Below are 9609 nucleotides of genomic sequence, written 5' to 3'. Positions count from 1 at the left end.
AACCTTTTCTGATTTTGATTTATTAAGTTATTATAACATAACTTTAAGGCAGCTTTACATTCATCAAACTTGGGGATGCCCGAGGGCAGATGTGTAAAACACCTCTGATTTGGTGTTTACAGGACTAAGACGGAAAGAAAGATGCACAAAACTATTTTTGTTGTTATTATTAGATATTCCTGCACTCTGGTGGATAGAAGAAGAAATCCAGCCGTTTAAGGAGCACCTCCACAGGTGTCACCTGAAGTTGAAGCCTGGAGGTAAACTACCTCAGCTTCTGCTTTGTTAGCTGCTGTTTATCATTCCTTAAGAATGTGTTTCCTGCTGTTGACATTTCATTCGTTTATTTGAATTGCTGTGTGATAACTTTGTGCATTAGAGTGTTAGATTTGAATAGATTTAAAAATGTTCTTCATGAGAGTTTTTTTTGTAAAAGTCTGAAACAAAGACATTGAAACAAATAGGAAACTAGTCCAGTTACATTTCTCTAAGGATTGTAATTTTTTTTAATCAACGTAAACACTAAAGAACATACAATTAAGTCAAAAATAAGCAAACTTATTCTGTGTTTATTCGAGAAGCCTCATAATAATCTCTTATTTCAATGCAAAAGCAGACAAAACATACAGAGGTTTTTCAATCAATAAGCATTACATTTGAACTGGTCCGTCATCTTCCTCGGCCGGTTCCGTCTACTGAGGAGAAGAGAACCTGCCGAGGAAGAGGATGGACTTGGTCTTATTGTGCCTGATGAAGAAGAGGAAGGGGTGGTCGGCCATGAAGTGTTGCTCCCTCAGCATGCAGAACGTCGCCACGCCGGCTGTGGCGGCGGCTGCTTCGGTGCCCTCTTCGTTCACCTCCACGAAGGCCTTGTGGGCCACCGTAGACAAGAAGAGCCCCCCCTCGCCGTTCATGCCAGACAGGTCGGCCTTGGCTGAGCAGAACACATCTTTCATGCCCATGTGAGCCAGGGGCTCGTTCAGCTCGTAGTCTTCCTCCAGCTTGAACTTTGGCAGGTGGATGACGATGTCCATGTCCAAGTCCATGTTTTCCCTGTCGGTCCAGTCGTTCAGCTTCTCCTGCGTCAGCGCCTTCTCCAGCTGAAACGGGGGGAAAAAGAACATCTTACAGGGACTCTTGCTCTCACTAGATCTGACGTATATATGACTTTGAAGCCCCCGTTTGGGAGCCGCTGAGTCACAGTCATCTAAAATAAAACCTGTGAACTTTAAAGTGAAGTGAAATGTATTTATATAGCACTTTTCAGCAACAAGGCGATCCAAAGTGCTTTGCAACACAGACAGAAATACAGAAATAAAAACATCAAAAAATCAAACACAGAAATACAGATACAGAACATCAATCAGGTCATTTTAGCTAACAGTAGGATTGGTATAACTATAACAGAGCAAAAGTAATTTTAGCTAACAGTAGGATTGGTATAACTATAACAGAGCAAAAGCAAATTTAGCTAACAGTAAGATTGGTATAACTATAACAGAGCAAAAGTAATTTTAGCTAACAGTAGGATTGGTATAACTATAACAGAGCAAAAGCAAATTTAGCTAACAGTAGGATTGGTATATCTATAACAGAGCAAAAGTAATTTTAGCTAACAGTAGGATTCATGGGCATTTTCACAAATCAGAAAAAGGTTTCACAAATCCTAAACAAGGTTTTAATGAATCTATAGCCTCTTTAGAATAATTCTATCCAGATTTGAGCAGTGTAACTATTGTAGTTTCCATACAGGACCTAGTTTAGGGCGATCAAAATGCAAAAAATGCAGTGAAATGGCCCTTTATGCCCATCCATTTAATTTGCGAATCGGATGCCAACTTCTGCGTCGTGTCTATGGGCTTGATGCGGCGCTCATGTGCCCCCCCACATTTAAAATCACTGCTCCACCCCTGGTAGGATTGGTATAACTATAACGGGTAATTTGAGTAAACTAACAAAAGCTAACAAACATGGATAAACTTTCCTCTAAGAGGAAGCATTTAAAAAGCCGTTCGATGGTCTATAAATTAATGGGAACTTGGATAAAAAAACTTTCATCTGAGAGGAAATGTTAAGGTTGATACAGTGGTATTAGGTCTTAATAAACCATTTCAATATGACTAAGTTTTCCTCCTAGTGAAGCATGAATAAGACAAATCTATTTGATGAGTGAAGACAGAAGAAGGCAGTTGTTTGTCGGACGCTTACCCTCAGCAGAGGCGTACAGCCGTGCTCGGAGTCTTCAGGCAGCAGGATGAACATGCTGAGCTCGTTATCCACGTACGGCAGCTCCAGGACGTGCAGGTCGTGTTCGGGGATGAAGCTGTAGGGCAGCTTCTTCATCTGGTACATCATCTGGACCGTCTTTGTCTCGTTCTGACGCACAATAAGAACATTACAGCGATCAGACTGTGGGCCTCGTTTCTGAACATCCGCCTGGGTTTCAGCTCCTTCTACATTCTAAATGTTTTTAAAGGGATAGTTCGCCTCTTTTGACATGAAGCTGTATGACGTCCCATATTAGCAACATCATTTATGAACATTTTCTTACCAGGGCACTTTTATCTTATTTTATCTTAATCGATTTTGTTGTATTTTATTGCTTTCACTGTTCTTTTATTGTTTTTATTTGTTTTTACTTATTCTTCTCTTTATTTATTACCTGCTGTAAAGCGCTTTGGTACACCGTAAGGATTGTCTGTAAAGAGCTGTATAAATAAAGTACATTTACGTTTACATTAGTCTTTACCTCGTTGACTTTAAAGGGCATCTCTTTGGTGTTCACCACATCAAAGCGGTTCTTCCAGTTTCCCTTGAAGTAGATGGCATTGACCAGAGCCAATCTTGTCATTGTGGTGACCGTTCCTGGCTTCAGAAGCTCTTTTATCTTATCTGAAATGAGATAAACAGTTCTGAATACACCGGCGTACAGTCAGCTGGATACGCTGGAAAAAATGCCCCTCCAAAAATAAGTAAAAAAAACAACAAATAAAAGACGTTTTTGCTTGAAATAAGCAAAAAAATCTGCCAATGGAACTAGTGAAAATCGGCTTGTCCAGATTTCTTGAAATAAGATGTGATATTTAGGACTTTTGAGTTAAAAGTGATCTTGAAATTAGCTTAAAAACCTCTTCAAATGTCAAAAAAAGCTTGTTTCATATGAAATCTGACTCAAAACAATTTGTTTTCAAGACTTTTTCACTTAACAAGATATTCCAGATGTATTGTATTAAAACAAGTCCCTATATCTGGCTGAAATAGTACTTGTTAGGCAATTGTGTCTCATATTAAGTGTAATGAGATATTTTGACTAGAAATTAGACAAATATACTTGGTAAGACTGATTTTTTTCCAGTGTATTTGACTGCTTAAAGCTGCGTGTTCTCACTTTCCGTCTGCTCCTCCACCCAGCTGTTGATCTCAGCTCTGCAGGCCTCTGGAGCTCCGATGAAATCCACAGCACTCAGGTCAGCCTGGTAGTACTTTTCGGTGGCTGCCAGAAATTCCTGCGGAGAGACGATAAACAGCTCCAGTCAAACTGTCTGAATATTTATTAAACCAGAGTACTCGATGAGCCATTTCTTAAACTCACAGGGAGAAACTTAGCGGTGGTTTCTCCATAAAGACGGTTGGCGAGCTTCAGGATGTATGACGCAGCTGGGGAGTTGATGCTGGCGTTGTGTGTCTGGAAATCTGCATGAACGTCATCACCGGAGCTGAATGCGAGGGCCTGAGTTTGATGTGGAAATGAAAAAAGAAACAGTCATCAGAGACGGTAGAAATTAACCCGAAAAACAACACAGAGAGGAAACCGACACAGACACCTGTATGGCGGCCATTTTGGAATTTCAACACGGGCGCCATGCAGGTGTCTGTTCAAGTGGCAACATTGTTTTTTGGAATCCCCAAAGGTCTGCAGATTCCAAAAATGTATAGGTCAACAAATCCCCCAAAAATTCCCACAAAAGTACATTTTTGTACATAGTGAACCTGACTATTTACAGAAGTGTGTCGAAACAGTCTTGTGCATCCCTTAAAGGGATAGTTCGCCTCTTTTGACATGAAGCTGTATGACATCCCATATCAGCAACATCATTTATGAACATCTTCTTACCCCCTGCTGCGTCCTGTGAGCAGAGTTCCAGCCTCGTTTTGGTGTTGATGAAGGTAGTCCGGCTAGTTGGCTGGGGTTTAAAAAATAAAGCGTTTTGCTTCTCAAAACAATATGCGTTCAAAAGAGTAATACATTTGCATCACAAAATGGTTCTCCAGGAAAAAGTCAGACCTCACAATCGCTTGGCACTATTTTCTCTCCCTTCGTATCACTGCGTACAGCCCAGGGCTCCAGACTAACTTTTTGCACTGGTTGCACTGGTGCGCCTAACTTTTTTTCTTAGGTGCACCAGCACAAAAGTTAGGTGCACCCAAATTTTCAAACGCATTGCATCTAACACTGCAGTTTTACAGATTCACTTTATTTATTTATTTATTTTAAAATCTGGTCAAAATAAAGTTCTTTATTTGAAGCACAATTCTAGAAACTTACTGAACTTAACTTACTAACTACTTACTGAAACTTACTGAAAAAGAGTTGGTGCTTAAAGTGCTTCACTGGCCTGAAGATAAATGAAATAAAAAGAAAATCTAAATTAAAATTGCAAGTGTTTTAAGGGCTTCAAACTGAACATCTCATGGCTCAATGTCTTATGGACTATGCTCCATTGCAGTCACATGGCCCTCGGATGGCCAACTCCTGTAGTTGGGTTGGGTTTTATATATATATATATATATATATATATATGTATATATATATATATATGTATATATATATATATATATATATACATATATATATGTATATATATATATATATATATATACATATATATATGTATATATATATATATATATATGTATATATATATATATACATATATATATATATATATATATATATATATACATATATCAGTATATTCACCGGTCTTCCTCTCCTTAAGATACGGCCGTACACGATGACGCATTCCTGAACGATTAGGAATGCCATGTACTCACTGTTCGCAATTAGCACAGAAGTCTCTTTTTTTTTTCAATGTATCTGCGATGACTCCTATAAATTGCGCGCACTCGACATCATTGCTGTACAGACGGGTTTATGTTGAAGCCATTTTTCTTCTGAAGAATTATTTCGGACTTGAACTTAGTGAAGGGAACTTTTGCAATATGGTAGGCAACGTTGCGTTAAACAACTTTGCTTTATATAACTTTATATAAAGTTTATAACTTTATATAACTTTGCGTTATACAGCTTCATGTCAAAAGAGGCGAACTATCCCTTTAAGTCATTGATAAAAACATTTAGACGAGAGCTGTGGAACTGGAAATGAAAAACACATGGGCCGTTAATGAAAGGTAAACAGTCGGGGACAAAGAGAAGCTCTTTCTGGATAAGACTGGCTCCATTTTTTCCATTTTTTTTTTTTTAAATCAGGTTCTGCTTTTCAGCAAACAATGCGTATCTTGTTCCAGAGGCAGTTCATGAGGTCAAAGTACAGGTGACATGACAAGCAGTCACTGCCGCACCCCAGACACACCTCACCATTCATGCCTGGATACACACCCGAGTTCAAACAGGTAGTAAAGGTCTCAGATCACAGGATGTAGGGCTGTGGCCCACAATGAGAGGGTCAGAACGCGAGCTTATCGGGGTGACGGCGTGCCGACCTTTGCCATCTGAGCGGCGGTGTCTCCTCTGGCTCCCAGGTAAACCATCGCCAGGGCTGAGCTGATGCTCAGCGGGGAGACGAAGATGTTCCCGGTGGGGTTTGCCTGGCTCAGGGTGCGGAGCAACTCCAGGCCAAAATCTGTGTTGGCGGCCATGACTGATGATGTGCAGTTCTGCTGTGCAAAAAAACAATCCAGGCAGACAAAAAAGAAACGTCTTTCAGAAAGATTTCAAAGCTGAACGCATTTAAGACAGCCGGACATCACTGCTGTGGGACAGAAAGGGAATGCAAAAAACACTTGGTTCCCTCCAGTGACAGAAAATTAAAGCCACACATCTTCTTAATCCTCACATTTAGATGAAAAGCCGCGGTGCATCTAATGGGTGTTTGATATGGAAGTTTTTCTGTGCCATCAGAGTTTGAATACGAATTTCTAATATTGAATTTTTACAGCATCAAGATCAGAATTTGAATTTGAAAAACCAACAGTGTAAAAAAAAAATCAATTTCTAAAAACAAAAATCAGTGGAAAAAAATTCAACTTCAAAAAATTCAGTGGAAAAAAAAATAAAAAATAAAAAACGGTGGGAATTTTTCCACTGAATTTTTTGAAGTTGATTTTTTTTACACTGATTTTTGTTTTTAGAAATAATTTTTTTTTACACTGTTGGTTTTGAAAATTCAAAGTCTGATTTTGATGCTGTAAAAACTCAATATCAGTAATTCATATTCAAACTCTGATGGCACAGACAAACTTCCGTAGATTGACACCATGACTGAAAGCCGGAAGAACAGCTGCTTTTATTTTACGACTCAGACAGGAAGAGCCCCCTCAGCAGCTCTGTTTCTGGCTGTTTCTCTCCTTGTTTTTGTCCAAATATGCGAAGCTTATTCGAAAAATAAACAGGCATACGTCAACTTTACATGGCACGAGCTGGCGTGGACAGAGGGCGGTGCACGCGCTTATTCGTCACCTTGTTTGACGGCATATTGTAGAAATGGTTACCTTACCTGATTCTCTTCTGGAGGCACGCTCAGCTCGCATAAACTCAGCGCGAGGAAAAAAGAAAGCAAAACGCGGAGAGACGCAGGACTTCCCCTTAAAAGTGCGCGTGTTCGTGTCGGGCGGCCGCAGCTCATTGGCGCACAGACCTCCTGCTTCAGTGGGATGCGGCTGAGTGCAAATCGGGCTGTGGGTGTGGACGCGTGACTGGGCGATAAGTCACTGACACGGACAAAAAAAAAAAAAAGTGTACTGAAACAGCAGCACGGTGCTCTGCTGCGGGGCTGCCTCACACAGAAACCTGTTTTAGGTGTGACAGGGGTCTGATTTTTGGGGGTTTTGACCCTCAGAGAGAGGTGGAGCAGGGTGGAGGCAAGCTCAGCACAACCCCACCCATATCATCAAATCAAATCATATTTAATTGTAGCACATTTCATGTACAAAACAATTCAAAGTGCTTCACATAAAATAAAAGCATTGCAGCAGGGAGTGGAAGAAGCATTAAAAATACATGAAAGAATATAAAGAGAAACAAATAAAATCATTTAAATGATTAAAAACAAGCAGATAAATTCAAAGATATCGTTCAGTCTATTCTGTGACTGACTGGAAGCCAGAGTAAAGATGTTAAAGCTGCTGTGATGTGTTCAGATCTCTTAGTCCGGGTTAAAACTCCAGCAGCAGCGTTCTGGATGAGCTGCAGATGTTTAATGCTCTTTTTGGGAACTCCAGTTAAAAGAGCGTTACAGTGATGGAGTCTACTGGAGATGAATGCATGGATGAGTTTCTCCTGGTCTGTTTGGGAGAGGAAACCTTTAATTCTGTTGATGTCAGCCAACACTACTGGAATATCTTCTTAACAGTGTAATTACTCGATATTTTTCTTTTCTGCACACATTATTGTGTCTTAATGTTGGATATTAAGACCACCTGAGACCCCCCCACACCTGGTATATTATAACAACTTGGCAGGCAAAGTGAAAACCACTGATTCTCCATCATCAATAACATAAATGTACTCAATTCTTTTGGATATTTATCCCCTTTTCTAATAAAAACACTGACTTTGATATTATTTTATTTCACTCTGATAAGTAATTTGGGTTATAGAAATAGAATAGAATAGAACAGAAAAATACTTTATTCATCCCTCAATGGGGGAAATTCAAATTAGTCAAGTAGCTCAAAAAATTATTAATATTTACAATGATTGTATATTAACAACAACAATAATAATACCAATTCTAATAAAAATACTACTTCTAACTAATAATAATAATAATAATAATGATAAATGACTAAATAAATAAAAAAAAACAATCAATCAAAATTTAAAAGAACTCAGCAGTCATGACATTTTACTTAATATAATCATAAGTTGTAAGCATATCAGTATACAAAACTTATATATCTTTTTGTGTTTTAGCAGATTTAATATTAAACCTTAACTTTCATTTGTTTACATTGATGCAGGACATGTTAACTGAGATTTTATGCAACATTTCTGCATTTTTGAATCGAGTAAATGGACTTAAGTGATCAATTAAACCTGCTGTCACGCCCCAATAAGAGCAGAGGTTACTTATTTCATGACAAAGGAGTTTCTCTGCATGTGGTTTCATTGCATAGCAGTCACGTCTCGTCTCCACCCATCCACACAGGATTGTAGCCATGGTAACCGCTGAAGCCTGATAAGCCTTTCTGTTTATTGTCAACCTTTGGACTCCAGATGTCCTTCTTCCTCACACCGCAGCTCTTTAAAAGTGTTGTTGGTGCTGATCCCGATGCTATAATATGGGGAAATGAATATATGCTGTTCAGCCAGTATTTTCTTATCAGTTGACAAAAATTGCTCGACAGAAAATGACAAAACTGATTTTAATCGTGCAAGAAAGCAAAAAGCAGGCTGAAAACGCAAAGATTCTAAATGGGTGCGTTTTTTACCTGAAAAATATGAGAATTTGGGTCAAATATTAAAAATGGTTTGAAAACAGAAGCTCACCTCTCATTTTTCTTATGGGAACTTGGGGTTTTTAAACACAGAGCAAATGACTGATTTTCCACTAGAGGGAGCCAGAATGGCGTCATTCTGTGGGGAATAGTTTTGAAACGTCATCTCCTCCCTTGGACCCGCGTTAAAGTGACAACAATCATTTAATTATCCTTAAATATTTGAATCAGGTGTCAGTCTGTAAATTGACTTATAAAGCTGTCAGTGTACCTTTTGTCCTACAGACAACATGGAATAATGACTTTTCACTGACATGTGGTTGTGTCTGAGAATTACATTAGTAATTAAGTTTGATATATTATTAGTTAAATTTCACTTATTTTTATTCTTATTTATTTTTTTAAGTTTAATTTAACTTAAAAACGACTATTCAATGCACTGCAATGAACAGGCGGTAAACAGATATTCCATTGAGATGCACATTACAATCCAATACTTCATTAATCATGTTGCTGCAGCATAAATATGCGTCATTTATGTTTTATTATTGTAATAAATAGATGACAAAATTGAATTAGAGGAAAATCAGATGACAACTTTTTTGCAAAGCTGCTCCAAGCTCATCCATTCATCTGCCCGTGATCTCGCATTATTATCATCATTATTATTATTATAATGCAAATTTTCCTCCTCCTTTTTTCCCCATTTTGTTCCTGCTCTGCATCCTTGACATCTTCACTTCAACACATCTGGATTTGGGGTCTTATTCCAGGCAATACTTCATCTCTTGGAAAGCTCAATCAGCTGGTATGGGTGCGCATCGTAATAGATGTAAAATATTTCCACATTTACCAGCAGAAATCCTGTTAGCATTCAAACTAGCATATAACAAGTAGGGCTGGGCAACGATTACAATTTTTAATCTAATT

The 9609-nt window shown here is 38.5% G+C and overlaps 1 protein-coding gene across 2 annotated transcripts; it reads right to left on the bottom strand.

Annotated features, from left to right (window-relative positions):
- Nucleotides 1-477: 477 nt before the first annotated feature.
- Nucleotides 478-6916, bottom strand: serpinb1 (serpin peptidase inhibitor, clade B (ovalbumin), member 1). 2 transcript variants are annotated; one of them, XM_075486029.1, is made up of 7 exons: nt 6738-6916; nt 5725-5901; nt 3593-3730; nt 3389-3506; nt 2750-2892; nt 2209-2376; nt 478-1100 (listed from the first exon to the last, which is right to left on the bottom strand). In XM_075486029.1, the coding sequence occupies exons 1-7, from the start codon at nt 6864-6866 to the stop codon at nt 693-695; spliced, it is 1281 nt and encodes a 426-aa protein (XP_075342144.1). In that variant the 5' UTR covers nt 6867-6916; the 3' UTR covers nt 478-692. The 2 variants fall into 2 exon arrangements, with proteins under 2 accessions (XP_075342144.1, XP_075342145.1); XM_075486030.1 differs by having other exon boundaries at nt 5725-5898.
- Nucleotides 6917-9609: the final 2693 nt, after the last annotated feature.

Source organism: Odontesthes bonariensis, chromosome 15, assembly GCF_027942865.1.
Source record: "Odontesthes bonariensis isolate fOdoBon6 chromosome 15, fOdoBon6.hap1, whole genome shotgun sequence".
In the NCBI taxonomy this organism is placed as follows: Eukaryota; Metazoa; Chordata; class Actinopteri; order Atheriniformes; family Atherinopsidae; genus Odontesthes; species Odontesthes bonariensis.
Note: the sequence above shows the minus strand (reverse complement) of the source record. Positions and strands in the feature narration are given on the sequence as shown.

Coding starts and splice junctions, on each gene's coding strand:
- serpinb1 (XM_075486029.1), bottom strand. CDS start 6,866: ATGAGCTGCGGCCGCCCGACACGAACACGCGCACTTTTAAGGGGAAGT. Junction 2,893..3,388: donor GGTGGAGGAGCAGACGGAAA/GTGAGAACACGC, acceptor ATCTCATTTCAG/ATAAGATAAAAGAGCTTCTG. Junction 1,101..2,208: donor GCTGTACGCCTCTGCTGAGG/GTAAGCGTCCGA, acceptor CCCCCGTTTCAG/CTGGAGAAGGCGCTGACGCA.